Raw genomic sequence first — 25,409 nt, forward strand, 5'->3', positions numbered from 1 at the left:
ACCCACAAGCTGCACCTAAACTGAGTTGTGCTACGCTGGAGGCCCCACACTGGAGCAGTGTTGATGTGCTCAAGCCTCCCATAATGGCCGCTAGGGCATCAGGGTCGATGGGCCGAGAGGACGAGACCCAAGGGGTGACCTGTGTGAGCGGGGGATTCCGAGTACAATCCTGAGTTCCCTACAAACACAGAGGGTGCAGGAAGGGGCTGAGTAAGCTTATCTCTCCTGACCTGGTGGGAGGGAGTTGCACTGACACTCCTTGTGGGGGTGGAGTGTCATATGGGGTATAGGAGCGCGTAGACTTTGGAAGGACACTCACAATACACAGCGGAACTAGGACATCAGGAACATCTTCTCCCCCTCGGCTATAAGCCTTTGATGCATGTCTAGACATATCACCAATGTATGCAGAAGAAATTTTTCTGCCTGTGTCAGGTCTTGCAGGTATTCTGCAATGCTATCACAATGCTCAGCACTATTTGCCAGTGGATCTTCACAGGGTTTGCAGGGTTTGCAGATCTTCACAGAGTCACTGAGAATTCTTTGAGAGAAAATAGAGTCCAAGCCAAGGGGAATCTGGATTGTGCTGGCCACAAGGGCATAGGTATTTACAGGAAACGTGGAAGCATCTAGTATCAAATCACTGTATACTATACATTGAAATTGGTACCTGATTAATTGAATGATATGCGGCAATGTTAGGTTTCAACCTCTAACTGGCACACAAGTCAGTCTCAACTCTCTACAGCACAACCCTTAACAAATGTTTATAGTAATAGGCCAAAGATGATTGTATAGTGTACATCAGGGTTGATACTTGATTGATTGAAGAATATGTGTTCACTGTTAGTTTTTGATATTCAACCCTTAGCTGTAAAGTGATAGGTCATAAATGATTGTATACTGCACATTAAGATTGATTCTTGATTGATTGAATAATAGATATTAGGTCCCAGTCTTTGACTGGTCCATAACTGGTTATTATTAGTCATTACATATAAGTTGCACGATGCTGGCGCATTTTGTGCAACACATGGAGGAGGCAACGGGGACACTGTTTGATGAAATAGAACAATATGTCCAGTGTGTGTATCTGCCTTCTGCACATGCCATGGCATGATGCAATTGCAGTGCCATCCTAGACTTAGTACTCACTGTGTTTTGTCACAGGTGTCTTGCACATATTATCAATCTTGCCACACAAGCCGTTCTTGACGTGTACAGCAAAAACCCCCACTATGACCCTTATGCTCCGGACATTGAGCTCGTCAATTGGCATGGTGCAAGGTGGGATGTGATTGGTCTTGTGCAGTGCATCAGTGTCAAGTGTTGGAGTTTGAGGGTGTCACGGGCAAGCCGTGCATGAGCTTGCAACAAGGTGGTTAGGGGTGCGCAGCACGCAATTGTGTTCATCTTGAAGGCTCCTGTCTTGTTCAATTTTATTTGTTTTATGCTGATTCATGGCGGCGCATCCACATCTTGCAGATCTGTGATCTACAATAGGTTCTTGTTACATGTACTAAACTTATACGTGCCATCGCGCATGAGCTCACCCCAGTCCTGCAAATACAGACTGAGGTGAGTATTACCACATGACTTCTTACTTGACTAGCTTACTGATTAGCATCGTAGTTTATTGCTCCATAGGCGCATAGCTTGTATTACTAGTCCTGTGAATACAGACTGAGTTTATCGCTCTATATCAAGGTAAGCTGTTCATCTCTGTTTTTACACGTGTGCTGATATATGCACCTTGTAGGAATGTTCATCGGCAAAGCAAAAAGAGCTGTTCAAGCAACTGCAACTTTGTAACGATAAGAAGAAGGTGTATCAACTCCTCCTTGACAGTCCCACATGGTGGTCGTCAATGTACATGATGTTGGATTGAGCAGAGCAGCTCAAGGACGTATGTGGCCGCAGTGTACATCTGTTACCCTTCGTTTTCCTAGTTGACAAGTTGTTCATATGTACGCGCTCGTCGACTGCGGTGCAACCACTTCTTGTATTTCCTTTGATTTTGCAAATCGACATTCCCTGCCTCGCCGTCTCAAGGACGTGCCCATACCCATTACCGCTGTCGACGAGCGCCCAATTGCCTCAGGGCTTGTCACCCATGATGTACTGACTTCACTCTCCGTCCAAAACCACTCCGAAAACATCACCCTCGGTGTTGTCTCCGTTCCGTTCCCCATCATTCTAGGTCTTGACTGGCTGCAACACCACAACCCGGTCATTGACTGGGCACGCAACCGGCTCGCTCTTTCGTGCTGCGGCGCGAATCCCTCATATCCTGTCTCTGCACTGGGCAAAGGCTTTGGTCTTACCCAGGTCGCCCCCTCCGTCCTGTCTACGCACTCTGTCTCTGCCACTTTGGTCAGTTTAGGCCTCGGTCTATGCAGCCACACTCTCGTTCCCTCGTTATCGGACACTGTTGACCGCTCTCTGCATCGAAGTGTGCCCGCCACATCCCGACACTCCCCGTACCTGTCCACATTCTCGACCTCACCCCTCGCTTCTCATGTTGGGCCCAGCATTGGCTTCGGTCAAACTGCGGCACCGCCCTCCTCCGTTCCTTCGCTCTTCGCTCGTTTCCTCCCCTCATTCGCTCCCTCATCGTCGTCCTCGCCTCCGCCAGCACTAAATGTCTCATTTGTCAACTCCGCACGCTTCCGCAAGTATGCGAAGTCCGGCAATTGCGTGCTGCTTCGCTATCACCCGAAGGGCACCCGCAGCTACAACATTGCCTCGCTTGCAATGGACCCTGTGCTGCCCTCGACTTCCTCACCTCCATCCACGCCTGCTCCAGCATCACCTCCACCCGAGCCTCCGCCATCGTTGTTGGCAGATGACAAGCTCCTCTCATCCATCCCTGACAAGTACCACGACTTCACCTCCGTCTTCTCTCCCGTCGAGGCCGAGACACTTCCGCCACACCGCCCCTCAGTTGACATGTCCATCGAGACTGAGGACGGCAAGTCTCCGCCCTTCGGTCCGATGTACCATCTCTCACAGCAAGAGTGTGAAGTTCTATTTGACTACATCGAGTTGAACCTCAAGAAGGGCTTCATATGCCACTCGACATCCTCCGCCGGTGCCCCCATCCTCTTTGTCAAGAAGAAGACTGGTGAGCTTCGCCTCTGCGTCGACTATCGTGGTTTGAACTCAATCACAAAGAAGAACCGCTATCCCATCCCTCTCGTTGATGACCTCCTCGACAGTGTACGTGGATGCTCCATCTTCACAGTCCTCGACTTGAAGAATGCGTTCAACCTCATCTGCATCCGTGACGGTGACGAGTGGAAGACTGCCTTCCGCACGCACCTCGGTCTCTTTGAGTACACCGTCATGCCTTTCAGACTCACTAATGCTCCCACCACTTTTCAGGCCTTTATTCAGGAGACACTCCATGATCTCCTCGACGTGATTTGCATTGTCTATCTTGACGATATACTTATATTTTCTTGTTCGCAGGAAGAGCACAACAAACACGTCCGTCTCAAGCGCCTTTGTCAGGCTGGCCTCTACGCCAATGCCAAGAAGTGCGAGTTCAACAAGTCGGAGGTCGAGTACCTCAGCTACTTGCTGGGTGTTGATGGCATCAAGATGCACCCACGCAAGCTCAACACGTTTGCGGAATGGCCTCTTCCGCGCTCGGTTAAGGATATCCAATCTTTCCTTGGGTTTACTAATTTCTATCGTCGTTTTATAGATGGATATGCGAAGATTGTTGTCCCGCTCAACGCACTCATGCGCAAGGATGCAGTCGAGCTGCCATTTGCGCTCACACCTGCGGCTGTTGAAGTGTTTTACACGCTGAAACGCGCCTTCACATCCTCACCTTTGCTTCGCCACTTCGACCCTTCGCTCCCTTCCACATTACGCACTGATGCTTCAGATTTTGCCATTGCAGGTGTCCTCCATCAGCTGGACGCGCAGGGTTTCCTTCACCCTGTCGCATATTTTTCACTCAAGCTCACGCCGGCCAAAATCAACTACAATGTCTACAACAAAGAGCTCCTCACCATCGTGGAGTCTTTCCGTGACATGCGTGGATGGACGATCGGCACTGCAACGCCCGTTTCGGTCATCTCAGACCACAAAAATCTTGAGTATTCCATGTCTTCTCGTGTTCTCAATCAGCACCAGGCGCACTGGTCTATGTTCCTTTTGGAGTTGAATTTTCGTTTGGACTACGCTCCCGGGCTTAAAAACCCTGCTGATGCGCCCTCGAGGCGGCCCGATTTCACGCCTCGAGAAGGGGATGACGTCCTACGCCTCCAAGAACAAATTCTACTCACTCCTTTGTGCACAGAACATCTCTACCCTTCAAGCCAAGGCGCTTGTCGCCTGCTCGCCCTTCAATGTCGCCAACCACCATCGCATCCCTGACCACTCTTGCCGTCGACAACTTGGAGATGCTCAAGCGCTTTCAAGATGTGTACCAAGCAGACACCGAGTGGCGAGAGGCGCTCACGCGTGGCGACACTGACTTCACGCAGGAAGGCAATCTTGTCTTCCACAAAGGTCTCCTCTTTGTACCTGCGTCCCTTCATGCTGATATTGTGTGCATGCGCCACAACTCTCTCGTTGCAGGTCACCCTGGGCGTGTTCACACACTCGGGCTCGTCTGCCGTGACTTCTCGTGGCCGGGCATGCAGACTTTCATTCACCGCTACATCCAAGCGTGCGATGTTTGCACTCGCATCAAGACACCGCGTCACAAGCCATACGGACTTCTCCATCCACTTGACATCCCTTCGCGGCCATGGAGATCCATCACCATGGACTTCATTGTCAAGCTGCCGCCTTCGCATGGCTACAACTCGATCTGGGTCGTGTGCGACCGCCTCACCCGTGCTGCCCACTTCATTCCATGCAACGAGACCATTGACGCACCGGGCCTAGCATGGCTATTCCTCAACCGCATCTTCCGACACCACGGACTGCCCGACTCGATCATGTCGGACCATGGTTCGGTCTTTGTATCTCAATTCTGGAAAGAACTGACTTCTTTGCTTTAGATCAAGCTCGATATGTCGACTGCGTATCACCCACAGACGGACGGTCTCACTGAGCGTACCAACCAGATGCTCAAGACGTACCTCCAGGTGTACGCATCCTATCAGCAAGATGATTGGGTTGACTATCTCCCGCTCGCTGAGTTTGCGTTCAACAACAACGTGAACTTGTTCAACCAAGCAAACACCGTTCTTCGCCAACTGCGGCTTCTACCAGACCTTCAAGCTGCAGCTCACCGAGTGCACGTCCGTACCTGCCACCACCAACTTAGCCACGCGTTTGGAACATCTTCACGACAAACTCCACGCTGAGCTCAAGGACGCTCAAGAACGCCAGGCTCGCTACTTCAACAAGCGTGCTGCTGACTCACCCAAGTACGCTCGTGACCAACTCGTGTGGTTGCTTCACCGCAACATCAAGACGACACATCTGTCCGGCAAACTCGACCACCACCGACTCGGTCCATTCCCCATCGAGTGTGCCATCTCTGACCATGCCTACCAACTTCGCCTTCCCCGTACCTCTCCCATCTTCACCCTGTCTTTCACGTCTCTCTTCTCGAACCTTATTCCGACCCTTCCAAATTTCATGCCCATGCATCTCCCAATCCTTTCTCACTTCCCGAAGATCCTTCCAGGAAGGATCTTCGGGAGAAATATGACATTAACCATGCTCTATATTATATAAAAACTGATCTGTTAAATCAATGATAGGATAATCACTCTATATAAGCTAAACATAGCTGAACATGGCCAAACATAGCCACAGAAGTACTCCACAGGCAGTGAGGAAATTCTTGACCATGGGATCATAGTCTGTACAAAGGGTGTTAGAGCTCTTCTACATGGCTTGATCAGAGATATAATCATACTAGATGTGCTACACATTGACTCATTACATTTGTAGACCTCAGAGTACTGTTTTTAATGGAGATGACCTGTTAACCTGTGACATGACCTGTGGGTAAGGCTCTTTCCTGACTTGACCCGCAGTGACCCAGACCCGGACCCGTGGATCCAAATCTTTTAGTGATCCGACTCATGCAAATCTGGGTCAAGCCTTTTGAAATGCCTTGACCCATGGGTAAGGATCTGGGTCACCCGTGGGTTGATCCATGGCCAGCCTTATCCTTCCCTTCCATCTCCCAAGTCCTCGACTCCCACAAACTCGGCCAGCGCTACGAGTACTTCATGCGTTGGTCGGGTCGTTCCCCCGACAAAGACTCTTGGGTTCCGCTCTCCGATCTTTCCCTTTCTCCCGCAGTCAACGAACTCGTTGACCGCTTCCACCACTGTCACCCACGCGCTCCGCACCCACACCAGCTTGTGTTTGAGCGCACCGTGCCAGTGCCCGCAGATTCTATTGACACTCCTTCTTCTACTTTACAGGCCTCCGCACCGCCGTCCGCACCGTCCGCCCCACTCGCTCTGCCCGTCCTGCCCGTGTCGTCCGTCGCCGTCCCGCCACCCGCGTCCTCCATGCCCGCACCCGTCCCACCGCTGCCCGCGTCCTCCGTGCCCGCTCCTGCCCGTCGTCCCGCTGCGGTCCCGCTCGCTACCCCGCGCCCGTCGTCCCCGCCGCCGGCGCCTCGCGTGAACCTGCGCCAGGCGTACGTGCCCCCGCCGCAGACCACAACTCGCTCTGGTCATGTGTCGAAGCCTGCTTGTCGTCCCGACGAGTAGGGAATGGCAAGGGTGCGGCGGGTTTTCACGGGTTTTCACAGGTTAGGCGCCCGGGTACAGGTGCGGGTCCACATAAGGGCACCCGCGCCGTACCCGCCACCCGGCTACAAAATATGGAAGGCATAGCACATCCACGGGCAGGCAGAGGCTGGGGCTTCGGACATACAATTCTCAACCACATCATTGCCGGATACGGTAGTGCTGCACAGTTTCTCTTGGGCCTCCCGCTCTGAGTCTAAATGACAGGCAATCTAAATTTATTTCCCGCTCTATTCGCTCATGAGCTACCCGCCTACATCCCCGAACATCTGCACTTGTGACTACATGACCAAGGCAAGCACCAGCAAGCGATCGCAGGCGCGCAAAAGTACTAGCCCGCCGCCGCCGCCTGCGAAAAAAAACAAAGCAACACCCGCGAAGGCCACGTCCGCTTCGACAAGCACCAGCACCTCGCAACAGTCGCGCGGCGCGCGCAAGCCCGTTGATACATCCAGCAAAAAAAGTGCGCGCGGTACAACTAGCGACAAAGCGATACATGTGGACGACAACTCGAGTTCTGAGGGAAGCGGGGACGACGAGGATGCGAACGATGCCGGCATTGATGCTGACATACTAGTAGAGGCCACTGATGAGGACGATGAGGTGGTTTTGGGTGAGTAGATGTCAGTATGATGGTCGGTGCATGCCACTGATGAGCTCGTCACAGAGCGGCTGAAGAAAAGGTGGAACTCACCAATGTACGCGTTCTTCCATGAGCCCACCATCGAATATGTTGGCCCAACAGCTCGCCGTGCGCTAACGTTCAAGTGCGCGGCGCGCGGCTGTGGCGTCTCGGTGAACCGATTCCTCGACAAGAAGGACCAGGCGTCCACCAGCAACTTGCAATGCCACATGAAGTGCTGCTGGGGGCATGACACGGTGCGCGAGGCCAAGAATGCGAAGAACGTTGATGAAGTCCGTGATAAGATCGTTGGATCACTCCTGCGCGATGGGTCAATCACCGAGGCATTTGAGCGCAAGACGGGCATGGTCACTTACAGCCATCGTGCCCATACCCGTGTCGAGGCACGCACAGAGTTCATCCGGTGGGTTGCTGAGAGCCTACGTCCATTCAAGATTGTCAAAGATCGCGCGCTGCTGTTGTTGCTGAAGACGGGCCGCCCCGGGTACTTTGTGCCATCGCCATCGACAGTATCGCGCGATTTGAAGGTTGTCTTCGCGCGAACGCACAATCGCATCGCGAAGGTTCTGCAGGTAGAGAGCACTATCAGCGATGTTCTCACAGAGCGATCACATGCTTACCGTAGTCTCAGGAGTATGAAGGCAACCTTCACTTCGCATCGGACGAGTCGTCGGCGCCAAACCACCGTGCATTCATGGCGATAACGGTCCATTTTGTGGTCGATGGCAAGCCTGTGTGCCTGCTCCTCGACTTCATCGAGGTTGCGTGGACGCATAGCGGTGTGAACTTGGCAAGTGCGTTCGCTGGGGTGCTGAAAGAGTTTGGCATCGCAGAGAAGGTGAGATAACGTCCATACGACACAAGCAGTCAGTACTCACCATTGTCGATCTCGCAGATGATGGGGATCACTTGCGACAATGCTTCGAATAACGATACAATGGTCGAGAAGTTGATGGACTTGCTGCCAGGCTTCCCCGGCGACTTGTACTGTGTGCGCTGCTTCGCGCATGTGCTTAACCTGGTTGCAAAGTCGCTGATCAAGCACTTTGATGTTCGCAACAAGCGAGACCCTGCGACGGCCGATGGAGATGAGCGGGAGCTGTTGGAGCTCGTGCAGGAGATGGAGAGCGAGGAGATCACAACCCAGGCAGAGATGGCCGCTGGCGATGGTGAAGAAGACGAGTCAGACAATGCTGATGACGAGGTAGATGGGATGGCAGAGCTTACGGACGAGGAGCGGGCGCAGTTCGAGCGTGAGGTCCTTCCTGTGAAGCTCACAATGGCCAAGGTGAGTTCTCCTCGCGATACACACATACACTCACTAATGGTTCCGCAACCTGCAGCTCCGAAAGCTCGCCTTCAAAATCGTGCACTCAACAACGAAACTGTTGCCCGTGTGGAAGGAGCTCTTGGCGGAGCTGGGGCAACCGGTCGTGTTGATCCCTCGAGACGTCCGGACGCGGTGGAATTCGACGTTTGACATGCTGGACAGTTGCCTGAAGCACCAGAAAGCCCTCACCCAGCTGTGTAGCGACAAGAGTAACGGGCTGCGCAGCTTTGAGGTATCGGAGAGAGAGTGGGAGATTGCGAGGCAGCTGCATAACATACTTAAGGTTCGTAGCCACGTCGCCTCTGAACCTTGTTTCCTGAAAAGGGCATGTACTGACGCGCACCTACTCTCCCTCGTTGGCACCCTCACCGTACTCGTGCTTGTACTGCTAGGTCTTCAAGGATGCTACGACCTTCTTTTCTAAGCAAACACCCAACCTCGCCTCTGTTATCCCCGCCATGGACCACATTGATGCTCATCTCACGACAGCATCTCACGACGAGCAGGCCTTCGACTCCGCCCTCCGCATATCTGCCGGCTTGGCCCAGCGCACGTTAAACAAGTACTATTCCTTTACCGACGACTCGACTACGTACCGCATCGCTATGAGTAAGTCCCTTTCGCTCTCTTGCTCGGGTCATTGTCCACGCACGGACGTGCTCACTGCGCGTTTCCTCTGCCGCGAGCGCGTGAATCATTGTGCACGACGTGCGTCGTCCGCAATGCGCGCATTGCAGACAATCCGCTCATTGTGTGCGCTGAACGTCTGGTATCCCGCCTTGGATCTCCCTCGTCCCGCGCTGTCGTGCTCGTTGGGGATTGGGTGTGAGCGTGTTTTATTTGATTTTATAGTGGTCGACATCAAAGACAGAAATTTGTTTTGTTGTCGAGGGTTGAAAGGGGCTCTTCAATCCTGAAGGCGCGAGCGTGCCGCAAAGCGTGTGGGGTTTCCTACTTTTCCAACAGAGGCTTCGCCGAGTTCGTTCCACTCTACGGACTTGGATAGTCCTGAAGATCTATGCACAAATCTCCCGGTATTGATGCCTGCGGGTATTAGTACTGATTGAGGGCTCTTTGTAAGCTCCTCCTGGTCTGTCTGTTTAATTGAGGGCTCTACTTGAGCTCCTCCTGATACTTTCTGATGCTACTAGACTTTTCTAGAGCCTTCTCTGTCGTTCCGTATCTGCTATACGAATTTTGGCAGAGCTTCGCCTTATCGCTGGCGGCCTGTGTCTGACTTGTCTTACTGCTGCGGATCCAGGGCTCTGCCTGCTGATCCTATCCTTACCTATGCTTACTTACTCTCTCTGACTAAGCTACCTGCAATGTTCCTTACCCCTTGGGTTTGGTGAGATTGCCTTATGGTACTTAGGGACTAAACAAAGTGCCTGCTGCTGTGTGCTGGGAACTGAAGATTGTTGATTGTCCTGGGCTCCTCCCTCAGGCCGGTATTTATACCTTTCTGAAGGGGCGCTGACTAAGCGAATTACAAATAACTATCCTACATTCTACATACTTTGGGGAACCTTTAAGAACCTTCTAGGACCTTCCAGCATGTTCCCTTTTCCTTTCTTAGTAGTCTGGGGCACTTTCTTTTGGGGTTGCGGAATGTTCCAGACTATTCCGTGACTTTCCCCAAGGTTCTAGCTCCCCAACGGATTGTAGTCTATCCCCAACGGAGGTGCCAGTGTGGTATGGAACCTCCCAGAATTATCCTAAGGGTTCTAGAATATTCCGGAACTTACCAGAACGTCCTAGCACAATTTTTACTGCATTCTGCTGTCTTTATGGTATAGAGGTCTCCAGGATATTCCGGATGTTTCTGGAACCTTCCTCAAGGACTCTGGGAACTTTGGGGCATTGGGGTGGGGCAAACCTGTTGGGGTTTGGGGTAACCTGGCCAAGCTGTGGGGTAGCATCTTTGGGGCTTCCCCAAGCTAGTAATGTCTTTTTGACTAAGCAAGACTTGTATGAGGAAATACTGATTAGTCATCCTCTGGCGTGCTACACCTTATGACAGAGTGGAATGTCCGGCTAGTCTGGTGATAGTGCCTTGGTGGCTATTGCATGACCAAGTACCAATCCAATTTGGTGCTTGACAGCGCGGGTGTGCTGCACGCCGGAGCCATGCTGCTCTAAGTTTTTACTTACTCATATCCCTACCTGCAGTTCTCCACCCTCGCCACAAGCTCTCCTACTTCAAGAAGATGAAGTGGAGGCATGACTGGATCACAAATGCGCGCAACATCATTAGGACAGAGTATGAAAAATGGTACGCCAATCATATTCCGCGTGCGAGGCACGACTCCGGCTCGGACGAAAGCAGCACCGAAGATGCACCTGTGAATGAGAAGGTATGCCGCTGGCATGCCCATATACAATTGGTCGCTAACACAGGACCCCATTCACAGCCGGATATGAACATTTTCGAGGCTCTAGAGCATGAAGACATCGTGGACGATGAAGTCAGCGATGAGCTCACTAGGTATCTAAGTACAGACCCCGAACGTGTGAAGGACGCGCTCGAGTGGTGGAATGATCAACGTGCATCCTTCCCCAACCTCTCGCGAATGGCCCTGGACTACCTCAGTATCCCAGGTATGTCCGGTGTCTGATCCAGCCGCTGCAACACCTAGAACTTCACTGACTTCATCCATAGCTACGTCCGTCGATCCTGAGTGAACGTTCAGCCGCGGTCGCCTTGCTCTACCGCACACCCGCAACCGACTCAGCCCTCAAAGCACGTGCGCACTGATGTGCGCAGGCAACTGGAGTCTCACCAGCTTCATTCACCAGTCGGACGCGCGCAAGGCCGGTCAGTTGGATGATGTAGAGGGTGATGACTCCGACTTCGAGATGGAAGAGGGCTGGGACAAGATTGATCTGTCTTTGCTCAAGTAGTACTGTACAGTGTTCTGATTCTCTCGCATCTGGTATGTACATGAATATGGCGCCTCGTTGCTCGCACCGCCCGTTCGCGCGCTGCTCTTGCAATGCGAACCCCGCCCCTGCTTCCTTGCACTCCAACGCGAACCCCTACCCCTCCTACCTCGCACTTCCTGTTTGTGCGCTGCTTGTTCGCGTGTTCATGCGCGCCCCTTCGTGCGTGACCCTATGCGTGCATTCTCCTTCGTGCACTTTTGTGCACGGCCCTTCGTGTGTGGCCCTATGCGCGCATTCTCGCGGACCTTCATGCGCTGCTCATACATGTGGCGCCCCAGTGCATGCCCCAACTGTCACGCGGCTTCTGTGCACTACACGGACTTCTGCGCACACCTTGCGAGTAGTTAAATATATTTATTCAGGGTGGAATTGTAGTCCTAAACGTACCCCGACGGCCCTTCTGCGTCGTATGAGGCTTGATATCTACTGGGCGTATCGAAATGGGTTAGTGATCAAAATTGCGAGCAGCGATAAGGCGTACCCCTCGCGATGGCAGACAGTGTCGCTTTTGTAGCTCTAACACTCACGCCTACATCCCCCTACCTCTCCTCGTCTTTCCTCATCGCGCTATGTCCATGACTTCACAGTCTTCTGCCTCTGCACCTCGCCCCGCACACGACACCTCGACAGCGAGCCCGATCCTCAATCAGCAGGATCTGCTTGCCCGGCCACCGTCGCCAACCTCTGGCAACACAACCGACACCTCCGCCAGCACCGGGCCATTGAATGGCGCAAATGACAATGGTGCGCCGGCCGATGCGACCGCTACATCAGAGGGGGAGGAGGCGATGGGCGGAGACAGGCGAGCCGAGCTCCAGCTTGACTGCGAAGAGGCGATCTTGGACATCGCCCCCGACGCGATGCATGTGTACCTCATGATTGAGGGTACGGTTGCGGGGAGGGCTATACCACGCATCAAGGTATGTACAGATATGTCAGTGAGCAGTGAGAGGGCGGGTGGAACTCACTTTTTGCTCGGTCATCCCTCCCACAGATGGCCTTCCCGTCCACTATTGCGCGAGCTCGTGCCCTAAGTCCCCACGCGTGGTATGCGGCCGCTCACGATGCAATCAGTCGGTTTGAGGAGGTGCCGCTCACGGCAGACCAGCACGACACGGTCATGACCGTTTCCTACGTGCACCGCTGGTTCGCCCAGAAGCCCCTCGATGCGGACTACCACAGGGCGTGGGACGAGATGCGCGACTGCTTGCGCACGTCAATCGCGATGGGACGCTACCTCCGGACACCTGGGGAGGACCTCATACAAAACCTTGCCGAGTGGGCGCGCTTCCGCATACCTGTAAGCACACTATTTCCGCGATTTTTTAGGTGCAATTGGAGACCGGAGACTGACCTAATGAGTTCCTAGGATGCCTATCCTCCCGGTGTCAATCTGTTCGGGATGTTTGATCCTTGGGATGGCGAGTCGGATTCCGAGGACGCAGATTTGGAGACTTAGGGTACAGGTGGGCCTGTATGGTGCCAGGGGCATGTAGAATGATATTGCGAGGGTGTAAAGCATGTACTAGTGGGCTAGGTGGTGTATAGATGTACGTAGAGTGCTCGATAGTGCGCGTGCAGGACGACCTGAGCTCAAACCTTGCTGTGACCCGTCACGGGTACCATACCCGTGGTACCCGTGGTACCCGGCGTCTATACCAGCACCCGTGGGTGCACGGGTGCGGGTACTTGGCGGGTACGGGTGCGGGTTGCGTTGACCGCACCCGGGGGTTGACCCGTGCCATTCCCTACCGGCGACGAGTCAGTCTTCGCGCATACTGCGCTCACCCTGAAAAGGGAGGTGGTGTAATGACCACATTACACTACCACGGCCATTCTAGTTAGCAATGGACACTTTATGTACTTCACGGACTCTTACCTTAGCTCACGGCCATTCATAGTGTACTTGTCGAGTTTCGGTTGTGTTCGCGTATGGTACACGGTGTAAGCGCCCACGAGATCCGATCGATACGAGGCGTCGGCGCTTACCGCCGACGCGCACCTCATCCTGTCGCCCGCGCGGTTTGTACCTCTTCGTCGAACCAACACCAGTAATAGCCAGACCTCTCGCTTCTCCTCTATCTCGCCTCGCCTCGTCTCCGCCTCGCCTCCTCGAACGGCTCTGACCGTTACACGTTGTTATCGGGCCCCCCGGCCCGTTACACCGGCGTCCCGGTAACCGGCAAACAAGCGCCTGTAAGCGCCCCTTTGCACCATGAAGCTCTTTTCCACATTCCTTTGAGCCGTCCTCCTCAAATACTGCTCGACGTGCCTTTGCGAGTCGACGTACATTTCGACTTTGTGCAATCTGTTGCTTCGATTTACATATAAATCCTTGTCATGGTACCCTTCGATCGACCCCCATCTTTTCCAAGCTCGCTGCTACTACTTCACCTCGACTGCCAGTCAGGACTCGAAACCCGAAGTCCTCCCTCCATGGCTCGTAATCGTCGCCTCTTCACCATTTGTGGGGCATTCCCTTCTCCAGATGAAGACATCCGAAGGCAGTGGAAGGTGTGTTGCTCTAGTGATCATGCTCGCACGCATCGCTTCATCTCTCTTTCACAGAAGAATCATATCAACAGGCGACGCTTCTCCATACGGGTGTCGCACAATCTGCCACAAAAAGATCACGTAAATACCCACGACTCAACTCACAACGGGTAAGCTCTTTTAGATCGATACGCTGGTACGGACTCACTGGGATGCAAGACCTGGAGCAGATGGCAAAGAGAGGATACCGTTACAAGCTGCCGTTCAAGAATTTGGCCCGAGTTCAAGCACGTGCATCCAACCCGCGTCATTCCTTCGCGCGTATATCGGACAACGGGTCAGCGCGAATCAACAGGAGAACCTGCCAATGGATATCGACGCGCCGGGTGCAGTCCGCTCCTATCGTCCACAGTTTGATGCCCATGATGTGAGTTGCTCTACCAGCGGATAGATCTGCCAGTTAGTTATGGAACGGTCTACGATTTTTGAAGGATCCTACACCACTCTGTCGAGACTCTCCAGACGTTGAAGACTCCGATCGTCGCTCATCCCCCGTTATCGGCACTCTCGTTCAAGCAACATGGCCTGCCACTGAAGAGTCTCCGAAAAACGACACCTCTATCTTGATTCCTCTCGGCTCCGCCACCTGGGGACGCGATCAGACAACGTCGTCTCATCCCCAGGGTATCGGCAATATCGTGTCGACCGTCTTGACTGAGCGCTCCTCCCCTTCCTCCCGGCACTTCGAGGGTCTCCATGCGACTTCCTCTTCCCCACAGAAGAAGGTTCGATTCATTATCGAAAGGCTCACGCCTGCTATGGAGTCCTCTATCGCCCAAAGCCATGAACCGACCATCGACGTGCGAACAAGGCAGCTCGCGTCAAGTGTAAACCCGCGGACAGGTATGTTGTTGCCACAGCGTATAGGGAGTATCTTACGAAAGGACCAACTGCCAGAGAACGCCCACACAGCGGGTTCAACACACATCCACCCCGCTATGAATGATAGCGGCGAGGCCTCCCGGATTGCATCGCGCAGGAATAGCCTTTCAACGGCACAGCTCCCCGCTCAAGGGGCAATGCCGTTGCCAGAGTCCTTGCTACCTCCCGGCGGCGCCATCCATGTTGCTCAGCCGCCCGTGGACCTGTACGGCTCCCCGGCTGCCGGTGCGGGAGATGCCTCTTCAACAGTCCCCAGATGCAGTTGTTCTGCGTCTTCGCCACATCCTGCTCCCGCTGTCGTTCCAGTACGTTGGAGCACCATCCCTCCTCCCGCAGACCTCGCTTCTACGGTAGTCCTTCGCCCGTTTCGTGCGGGAGTGCAGGAGGGACTTACGCGCTGGTATCGGTCCTCCGCTCCTTATTCTCTCACACATCCTCCGACGTTGGACACGAGACCTGGTGACCTGTATCTTCACACCAACGAACTGAGCGGCGATATCCAGCGCTGGCTATGGAACACTTCGTGGAGCATTGCAGACGGGGGTGATCGCCATCCTGCGATTGTAGATCGCTATCTGTGGTTCCGCTCGCCGACGGAACCAAGTTGGGTCACGGAGCATACGCTGCGCACGTATAAGAGCAGACAACGCAAGGACGCTTTGCAGCTCCTGCAGCTCGAGGTGTGTCACGCCGGTTTAATCCTGGCAGCCATCTTATCCTGACTACAACCCCTCCAGTCCACTCCCTTTGCGAGCACATCACGGATATAGCGCAGCCCGCAGCGCAATGTGTATACACATACATGTACTAGCCCTAATTCATATCGCCGTCTACTCCTTCAGACATTTGAGCTGTATTCATGTTCGCATAGCGGAGCATCTGAAGGCAGGTCAGTGATAGTCCCATAACGCTAATCGCTCACATACTCGATCGAGAGGAAGGACGTGGAAGCAAGGCTGAGAGATTGACGGGAATTCGATAGCGGTCTTGGCGACGTGACACAGGATTTGTTCAGGCCGGATGAGTGAGTACCCTGGGGCAAGGGATCTATACACAAGTCGACCTCCGGCGATGGGGAACCTCCGAAAAGTATCCTGCGTCGAGTCGAGCTCGCTCAACTCGTTGTAGTGCGAGATGACGAGGAAGCTTTCCGAAACCCTGTTGTCCGTTGTGGTATTGCGAGTGTGATGGAAGATGTCGATGATACTGCCAGCGCAAGGAGTTGTAGAAGGTCCCGACGGGTTGAACAGTATGTTACTGTCTCTGGAAGACGATCGGGATGTGTGATAGTAGATGCCAGAACATAGAAGCTTTCGTTTGTGCGAAACCGCGCGCGATAGACGGTACACTGCAGACCGCCCTGGCTCGGTGGCGTGGCGAACATACATCTCGCGACCTGCTTCTTCGTTCAGTTTGACTAGCAGAGCGTCGTAGTAGTCCTCGTCGAGATGCGACTGCTTCATCTCGGCCTCATCAGGAGTCATCGCCGCGGCCTTATCGGCGCCTCGGAGGACTGCATCGAGACGCATACCTCGTACGTCTTCTCCGGATATTGTGTCGTAGGAACTGACGAATTCCTCGATGTACGGAAGGATGTCGGCATTATGGAGCAGGGAACGAAGGTTGGCCGCGCGACAACTAGTGCTCATGAAAGTCGCTTCCATCTCCCCTGTATGTCTGCACTGAGCATGAAGTCACCCAATTAACAAAACTCATGGGACTCACCGAACGTCAAATTTGTGTTCATCCTCTGCAGAACATAGTTGAACCTCTCAATCGCAAAGGATCGCCAGGAATGAACCGGCGCAAAAAGACGCATGAAGTGGGGGATATGGAGTGCGTAATGGTGATTGGGTTTGACGGTAGCCTCCTTGTACAGATCCTTCATCGTCGTGAGATAGCGCAACATATACTGTTCGTACATGGTGATGTGCTCTGAAGTGATTTCGAGCAAGCCCGCAAGGATGACAGCGGATACGAGGTCCATGAAGTTGCAGAGCATCTTGAAGTTCCGAGTCTCAGCCTGAGTGTCTGAGCCCCAGACTAGTACGAGGGCGACCGGCAAGACAGCGGTGCACGTCGTATGCCACTGATCAGCGCTCAGTTTTCCATGCTCTGTCGTCCCGAATCCCCGCGGTGCGGGGGTTACCCAACTGGGAAGTTCCATGGATGCCCTGACAGTGCGAAACGACGCCATAGCTTGGCGCCCGAGTGCGTTCCGCGTTCGCGCTTCAGGCTATAACGCGCACACTTCAGTCAGAGACTCATCTTGCAGCAATAGTTCTCACCAGTTTTGAATCTTCTGTTTCCTGGGCCCCCGACGAAGTGGATTTCTGGCATCAGTGAATGAGCGGGCATTGTTCTCCAGGGCCGCCGCTACCTTCTGAACATTGGTACATACCGACTGGGGTTGCGTACGAAGGCTCATCAGACGGGCTGCGAGGTCACGTCTGGACCCTTCTGAGGAGAGTTTAGCTTCGGTACACATATAAACTAATGCTTGCTTATTGTGTTGCTCCATGGTTTTCGCATTTGCCCCGCGCGATAAGCTTGCCTTTGCTCGTTGAATGTATTTCGAAAGCTTCTCAGTTAGTACGAGCTCGGGCTCTTCGCCTATTTGCGGGATCGACGAGAGGTCGGGTACGCGCTGTGATGCGCCCTGATGGCGCGAAGGTTGTACGACGTCGGGCTCGCATGTTGATGGCGATTCTTGTGTGCCGGACGCCGGGGAAAGCTGTAGCCGAGGCTTGTTCAACGGATACGCAATGCCCAACAAACATATACACTGGGACTTACCTGGCTGGAGGCGGGTATGTTCCCTTCGAATGAAGGGGATGGATATCCATGCTTGCGCCGCTGACCAAATACCGTGAGATGGTAGACATATTCGAATTTCTAACTTCCACCTACCCATGTGTCGAGCTCCTTAGCCAACTGCTTCACGCCCCCTGCTCGCCTAAGATCATGATGGTCGCATAGATGCCACAACACAGCCTTCTTGCACTTCTGTAGCTGGCTGAGTGGGGCGTGATATAGAAGGCGGAGACCTCGCGACCAGTCTTCGGCTGGAGGAAACTGTGGCGTCTTCTTTGACGGGTGAGAGGTAGCATCTCCGTCCTCGAGGTCGACGCTGATGCCCCAGATGTCTCGGCAGTGATTCTTGAGTAAACCAAGATAGAGGTTATGCATAGAGTCGACCACGGTGAAGCCAACAGGGTCCCAATAGGGCAGACGAAGAAGTTCAGACCAACGAATCCCGTGAAGGTCAAACAGTCGATCCCGGTCTTCCAAAGAAGCTGCTGCTTTCCATTCTTCTGCGTGCCGTCTATGGAGATCAGGATCACGGGCAGGCCATGTGGCGCAATCGAAATTTTCTATGTCATCCAGACGAAGGTAACAAAGACCGCAAAAGAAAGTTGACGAGTGTGATCCAAGTCCAACGACCTGACGGGCTGCCAAGATGTCGCAAACAACGGGTATGAGTGCTGCACGGAAAAGCCGTCCAAAACGGTACTTCCATGTACGAGAGAATCGGATGCCAGGTGCCCAGAGGACGAGAAGGTCATCGACGACAAGGCGAAGAAAATGATTGATCTGCTCCATGGATGGCTTCGATGGTCCTGGGATTATGCCGACGAGATACATGTTCTGCGGGAGATATCGCAACTCCGGGGGGAAGTTGAGACAGTACATATATATAGCAGTGCTGGTCACTTTCTGCTTGGCCGTTTTCGACTGGTACGGGTTGAAACCGTCGATAGCCAGAGCGAATATCAGCCGTGTTTCGTCGGGTGGAACATCGACGAATAGGCGCTCCCCATCTGGTCCCAGAAATGTTCGCAGGATCTCCCCATCGCAAAAGTCGCGAGCGGTGCGCCGTTCGGCCAAAAGCGCAGCCAGGTCCGGCATTCTCATGATGTCTTCGACTCCCTCTCTGGAGACAAGGCGCCCTAGCCACTGGGGTAAAGGCTGGTGCAGATAGTCCCGCATCGAGAAACGGAATTCCTTCCCCCTGATCGTGCGAATCCGTGTGAGGGGGGCGCCACAAGGGGCGCTGGACGAGCACTGGAGTTGGATGCAGTTTACGGGACAGCTTGTCACAGGGTAGAGCGCGAAGCAAGCCATGCAGCATACATAGGGCTCCAGAGTCGGCTCGAGATTGTACCTGCGTAGGATGGTACGGGGATCGCGCGAAATGTCTTTGACGAGGGATTTGTCTTGCTCGTTGAGGCCCCCCGGATGGCGAGCATACTTCAGAGTAGCCGAAATGACCACGCGAAGACCGGCCAGTAGCAGAGCAGAGGATCGACGGGGAACACCCTCCAACAAGTGCATGACGAGCGTGACTAATGAGGCGGCGTGAACGACTGCCTCCCGAGGAGCCCATACGTTAAAGGGGGATTTGAAGAATTGATCTGACGCAAGATCACATGTTAGTGGACACTGATAGCTTCACGAGATCTTGTACTCGACATACCAGTCTGCACTTCATTCAATTGCTCAACAGAGGCGGTAACATGTTCCTGACGTTGTCGATCCCAGTCTTGCCTTTTCAGGTTTTCAAGCTGAGCAAGGTCACGGCGCACATCCTCGAGAAGCGATTGTCGCAGTGTTTCAATGTCAGACGAAGGAAAATAGAGCTTGGCTGAGAGGACTCCGAGGGCTTGAACCAACGTATTCTCGTGATCGAGGACTAGACGATTGCCCATGTCTTCTGGATGTAGAGCGTTCGGGCCGATATTCGCGGTGACGACCCCGTCGAAAGTGCGACCTTGAAAGCCGGCCTGTGACTTCGGGTCGTGGACAAAGACGAGAGATTGATTGACGAGCGGAAATCGAAGGCGCGAGAGACGAAGGGCTCTAGATAAATCGCGTAGTGTCTCAAGATCTTCCACAACTGCAGCAACGGCGTCATCGCTCGCGGCAGGATCCGCAACCTCGGGGACGAGGTCACTGGTATGCACCGTCGCTGGAAGCGTCCCCTCCCGATGAACTCCATGAGAGGCGGTGCTATGGGAATCATTCAAAACGAGTTCCACAACGGCTTTCTCAATATGAGAAACTAGGTCCTGCTCTCCTAGAACTTCATCGTACAACAGTCTGATGTCTTCGTCCCGTCGTCGCCGCCGTCGAGTCGAGTCGCTGACTGTCTGTTTCTTGTTGGAAGACGGTGCAGAAGTACGAGGGTTCGGATTCATATGGAGTGGATGACAGCTTCTGTGAGAGAGTCAAGGAGGGTTGTACAATAGACCACCCGTCGCGATAGCGTAGACCGCAGCACTAGTGGCCAAGAGGGGGATAGGTTGCACACTGTGTGACAAGGGGAGGTATCAGCCCATCCGTACCAAGGAACGAAAGCACTGCTATTACCGATCCGTGGCGGCCGCGTCCATTGCAGTTCGATGGTTGGATGAGTTTCGGTACAACAAGACTGACAGTTTAGCAGTGATTTATACCGCAACGGGCGGCCACTTGAAGGATCCTCATACAACATCGATTGTGTAAAGACGCCTGAAAACGGAGAATGAGTCCTTGATATCCAATGTTTCAAAGGAGAAGGGACCAATCAACAAAGGAATCGCAAAGTCAAAAGCGCATGTCGCATCTGCCCACGACTGCGGCGGTGTACGTTTCACTATAAAGGAGATACATTGTAGTATGGTCACTGTCAAATTGCCGCGAACTGCATGATCAGCGGACAGGACAACGGATCGGCAGTCTGCGCTACGACCCTCTCGAAGGTGCGAGTACGACGGGCGCAGCACGCGGGTCGAGCGCCGTCAGGACGTCGTGAGGAGTATATAGTCGAGAGCCTGTAGAAAGTCCGAATTGTGTTAGCAAATGCTACGAGGGGCGCCGGAGACGACTGCATACCGTTTGACGATCGTCGTCGTGGTCGTACGCGTGGGGGCGAGAGCGAGAGCGCAAAGGCCAGCGCCCTCGGGGGACTCGGAGACGCGCCGGGAGCTCCCACGAGCACACGTGCGTGTCTTCCCAATTTGGACTTTCGACTTTCGACTCCCGAGTTCCGAACGGGCGCTTCCTCTACCTCCTTCTGCGCCGCGTGCAGTGGCACACTCTCTCGGCTTTCCACAATCCATCCTCGGCTAGCGCTGCACGCGGCATACACAATCTAGATTGTTTTCTTCACCAGTCTACTACCATTGTCAGCTACAAAGAGACCAATGTGTTTTCCGCGAGCCTGCCATGCCCGGTTTGTGTTTTAAAAGGTGTCCAGTGGTCACCGATGGCGGTAACTCAGCCGATAGCGTCAAGTGGCGGTACTGTTCGGTCCTAGTACTCTACCTTTGGGAGAAAAAATGTAAGAGTCAGCCTGCTATCCTTACTGCGTACACAAGAGTGACCGATGTATTTAGTTGGGCTATTGGTCAGGGACAGTCCTTGCCCTCTATGCGGCTACCTGGGGCGCTTTGCAATATCTGCTATCATTGACGACAGGGCTATATTCTCTACCGATGAGGTGATTATCCACGCATCTTGGTCTCAACGTTATTCTCATTCGTCCATAGCGAACACATACCGTTACCTGGACGTCAGCAAACGAAGCCGGTCAAGTGCATGTTCGATTCTGTCTGGACGAAGAATTCTGTTGCTTGGTCCACGACATATACGACGCCAAGATGCAAATAGCCATTCAAGACAAGCAGCGAGAGGATCTGCAGATGGAGGATGCCCGAGTTCGCTTTGATACCTATCTTCTGCAGGGTACAAGCGACTCGATTCCCATCGATCGGATTCACGCCGGCTTCCCCTGTAGCACAGACATGTGCTCGGATATGCCTTGCTGGTGCAAGGATGACAACGCGGAGTAGGGACACCTCGCGAACGAGCTGTAGGACCTAATAAGTAGTCGATGTGCAGTATTGTAGTCAATCACGATGTCTAGCAGTCGTCGCCACGCTCCGTGCAGTGCGCTACGACACTTTGAGCTTAAAACATCAGACAGGCAACCTTACAGACAGCGCATGTAATAGAATGCTGCGGCACTAGTGAGCATATCGGAAGACAGCGAGAGCGCGCACAATGCGCCCAAGCCCGGCACAGGAGGCCCTGTCTCGCTATCGGAGGCACTATGCTGAGCGTGAACGCTCTAATTCGCCTCCTCAAGTCTCCTCCCATGAGACGTGCTTCGCTTAGCCTTGTTCACCGCCTATCATGATGCATGATGGCCAGGATGTTGATGAAGATGGACATGGGCTGTCAATGCCTGCAAGCTCTTTGTCGACGGAGGCTCCTTTATGAGCCTGAAGTTGAGTCTAGACGTTTGCGAAAGCGACGCCATGGTTAGTGATACACGCGACAGAAACAGAAGATTACACCGAGAAAGAATCAGTCGCGCCAAGTTCCAAGTTGTCTTGAATAATGCACTGCGAGGGAACCGGCGTCGTCGTGTAGGCCGCGACGTGCTCGCCCTGCACGGGCTGTATCAATCTAAACATGAGGGGCTCCGTGAGTACGTATTTCAGAGTGCATATCCGTGGGGTAAATGCATGCACATAGTAAAGCGAATGGTCGTCTAGAATCTCGATTTCGCTGCTCTGCAACCACTCGTTTTCGTCGCCTGTCTGTACTACCGTGCGGTCCAGTACCTCATAAGCATGTTGATTCCAAGACACGATATGAGCCTTTTGACTCACCCTTACTACATAACCCAATGAGGCATTACATCATGCAAACTTCGCCGCAGGAGGGAAGTCCGTCGGCTTGATCGGCGGTAGCGGCTCACAACCCGGGCGCAGACGACGACCACATGGGCATAAACTGACTCATGCTCATAGCCATGCCGTGTCGCAAACCCCCACGAAGGGCAGCATTGTGAGGAATGCAGTGGATGTTAGTTCCCGGGGAGCACGTTGTAAGCCTGGCGCGATGTACTGCTTGAACCGGGACCGGTCAGCTTGAAAGTGAAGGGGAGCCTCTAAGGACTCACATTGCATATACAATTGTTAATGCTGCATATCGTGCATATCTCGGTGAATCTATTCGATCACAAATGCTACTCCTACCAATGGTAACTGATGGGCCAGCGCCGGGCAATAAGCGCCGAGTCAAGCCCTGTCCACGATGACCGGTCTGATCCGTCACCCCTTAAATCCATGCACACTGTAATCACCGCACGTAAATCATGTAGCAAAATCTAGTGGGGGTTTGCAACGCTGGCTTATGATGTTGAGCAAGGTCAGCGGTCAGGAGATGGCTTGGCGGAACGCGCGCCGCGAGGTTGGCGATGTGCTGTGACATCTGAAGAACGCGAGCCGTGAGCGATGAGCATCGTGGACAGGTATGACGACCACGTACCTCGCAGCCAGGCCATCGCGAACCCGTTCACCGTGCCGAAAATTCGCGTCTACGCATCTAGTCCACACCCGGGGCCTCGCTGCTTGACTCCGGGATCGTGTTAGCGGAACGATGCGATTCCAACTACGCATATCAGCCCTGGCGACGTGTGGGCGTTCACCATCGTGTCTGCGGCAGCCTGTCAAACGGCATAGGGCTGTGGGGTTGATGGCCGCAGCAAGGTAGTGCACCCCTTGTACAGAAAAGTGGACATGTCGACATGTACATGGGTGCTGGACTCCCGCAGCGGCGTGTCGTGGTGTGCGTGCGGCGAGAGGGCGCTGTGTCCGAGGGGCGCCGTCAGCGAAGGAGATGACCGCTCTGGAGGGCGACGTGACTTGCCTAGGTTCCTACAAGCGGAGCACTTGTCAATTGTCGAGATGGCCTTTTTGAGTGGAAGGACACGGCAGACTCTGGAGGGGATGGCGAACCGTGGTGTGCAGTTCTGTCTCATAAGCCCACGCGAAGACTCGAACATCCCGTGAAGATCGACCTACTTTCACTCATGAGTTCCCCAGGACGAGCTGTTCTTCATGTCGAAGGGCGCGCGTGCAACTTGGCATGAGTACCGCCAGTGCACCTGCGAAAATGGTCGATGTGTGAGCATGTGACACGAGGAATAGAGGGCAGCGTACCTGCAAAGGGCGATGGAGGAGACCTCTGCGAGACGGCGAGAATGGCGGGAGCGGCGTGAGCGCACAGACTAGAGAATGTGAGCTTGATGGCGCAAGTGCTGGAATATGCGGCGATATGCAGTCGCGCCGACATAGGCGCCCGACAGCTCGCCGTCCTGCCACGACGTCGCGGCGAATCAACGGAATTGGCGACGGGGAGGTCTACTCCTGCGGTTGCCGAGTTTTAGGGCGGCAGGACGGGGGATGGTGTTGCTACGCACGGAGTCGTAATTCTTGTTGGATTCGTACCCATGAAAATAGCCGAGACGTGTCGCATTTTGCCCTCGGATCGCGCCAAAGGGTGGGGACTCGGAGCGTTTGTGGCCTAGCGCATGGTTCGTTACGTTCCATTTTGGGAGAAAGGTAATGAGGCGCGCGTGCGCGAAGTCGAATTCTCCCGGCGGACGTCGCAGCGTCGAGCGTAGCAAGGCTTGGCTTCGGCAACTTCGTCGGCGAAGAGGCCTATCCTGGGACGGGCCTGCATCCATTAGAAACGTCACCCCGTGTGCAGCGGAGTGTGCCTGTAAACCAACACGTCTCTGGGACGCGAGACGGGGACGGGGCATGTCGAACTCAACTGAGCCTTGAAATCGACTCGAATACTTTCTCCTCGGATCGCGACGACATGCGTGGACGTAAGCGCCCTGGTGCATGGACACTGCCGTTCCGTTTGAGCGGCACGCGGCGCTCCACGCGAAGTCGAGTTCACCGGTGGGGTCACCAGAGAACAGTACAGTTCACATGCTTCCGGATGTGTGAACGCGCACGCGATGTGCACCCAGAACAGGCTTCTGGCAGGCATGAAGGGAGGCGGCGGAGCGTGAGGTGCGCGGAGAGGGGCGCTCGGCGATGACCCGCCACGACGCGGGCCTGCGCCGACGCCGTCGGACGCCCTTCTGGATGACGGAGGTCCGTAGCGGACGGCCACGGCGGTGTACTGGGTAAATTGGGTGGTGATACTGCGTGGGATGGAGACGGCGCGACCTGACATGGCAGGACATAGACAGACATGAATTCTTCTCCGATAGCACCGCTACGCGCAGGTGTATGTGCATTGGTTCTTGCGACCCGGGCAGCATGTTTGCAAGCGTGTCAAGTGACACCTGGAGCACAGAGTCCGGACCAGAGTATGGGGCCGCGCCCGTCGCATGACGTCGCGTGGGTGTTGGCCGGCGGCGTCGACGTCTTTGCAGGTCGATCCTGTCTTTACAATGTCGTGTGCAAACGCTGGAGAAGACCTGCGCGATGCAGCGGGTTCTAAGCTTTTATGTGCGCGTGTGGCCTGT

General features: G+C 54.1%; 7 protein-coding genes across 7 annotated transcripts; 5 read left to right on the plus strand and 2 right to left on the minus strand.

Moving 5' to 3' along the window:
* Positions 1-4,358: 4,358 nt before the first annotated feature.
* TRAVEDRAFT_132063 (uncharacterized protein) lies at positions 4,359-4,853 on the minus strand (the record flags this gene model as incomplete). Its single annotated transcript, XM_008044919.1, has 1 exon — positions 4,359-4,853. A coding segment is annotated over one exon (495 nt), but the record flags the coding sequence as incomplete, so codon positions are not given.
* A 1,245-nt stretch (positions 4,854-6,098) lies between these two features.
* Positions 6,099-6,701, plus strand: TRAVEDRAFT_51961 (uncharacterized protein; the record flags this gene model as incomplete). The annotated part of the gene is made up of 1 exon (XM_008044596.1): positions 6,099-6,701. One exon carries the CDS (start codon positions 6,099-6,101, stop codon positions 6,699-6,701), a length of 603 nt encoding a protein of 200 aa, XP_008042787.1.
* A 708-nt stretch (positions 6,702-7,409) lies between these two features.
* Positions 7,410-8,230, plus strand: TRAVEDRAFT_132125 (uncharacterized protein; the record flags this gene model as incomplete). Its single annotated transcript, XM_008044920.1, has 3 exons — positions 7,410-7,758; positions 7,828-7,955; positions 8,015-8,230. Coding segments are annotated over 3 exons (693 nt in total), but the record flags the coding sequence as incomplete, so codon positions are not given.
* A 45-nt stretch (positions 8,231-8,275) lies between these two features.
* TRAVEDRAFT_82731 (uncharacterized protein) lies at positions 8,276-8,434 on the plus strand (the record flags this gene model as incomplete). Its single annotated transcript, XM_008044921.1, has 1 exon — positions 8,276-8,434. A coding segment is annotated over one exon (159 nt), but the record flags the coding sequence as incomplete, so codon positions are not given.
* On the plus strand, positions 8,429-8,933 carry TRAVEDRAFT_81735 (uncharacterized protein; the record flags this gene model as incomplete). The annotated part of the gene is made up of 2 exons (XM_008044922.1): positions 8,429-8,671; positions 8,727-8,933. Coding segments are annotated over 2 exons (450 nt in total), but the record flags the coding sequence as incomplete, so codon positions are not given.
* A 3,292-nt stretch (positions 8,934-12,225) lies between these two features.
* TRAVEDRAFT_23390 (uncharacterized protein) lies at positions 12,226-13,115 on the plus strand (the record flags this gene model as incomplete). The annotated part of the gene is made up of 3 exons (XM_008044377.1): positions 12,226-12,576; positions 12,651-12,956; positions 13,026-13,115. 3 exons carry the CDS (start codon positions 12,226-12,228, stop codon positions 13,113-13,115), a joined length of 747 nt encoding a protein of 248 aa, XP_008042568.1.
* Positions 13,116-15,981: 2,866 nt separating this feature from the next.
* On the minus strand, positions 15,982-19,450 carry TRAVEDRAFT_132588 (uncharacterized protein; the record flags this gene model as incomplete). Its single annotated transcript, XM_008044923.1, has 5 exons — positions 15,982-16,768; positions 16,822-17,327; positions 17,472-17,640; positions 18,081-18,739; positions 18,806-19,450. Coding segments are annotated over 5 exons (2,766 nt in total), but the record flags the coding sequence as incomplete, so codon positions are not given.
* Between the last annotated feature and the right edge of the window lie 5,959 nt (positions 19,451-25,409).

The sequence above is a fragment of the Trametes versicolor genome (genome assembly GCF_000271585.1).
Source record: "Trametes versicolor FP-101664 SS1 unplaced genomic scaffold TRAVEscaffold_11, whole genome shotgun sequence".
In the NCBI taxonomy this organism is placed as follows: domain Eukaryota; kingdom Fungi; phylum Basidiomycota; class Agaricomycetes; order Polyporales; family Polyporaceae; genus Trametes; species Trametes versicolor.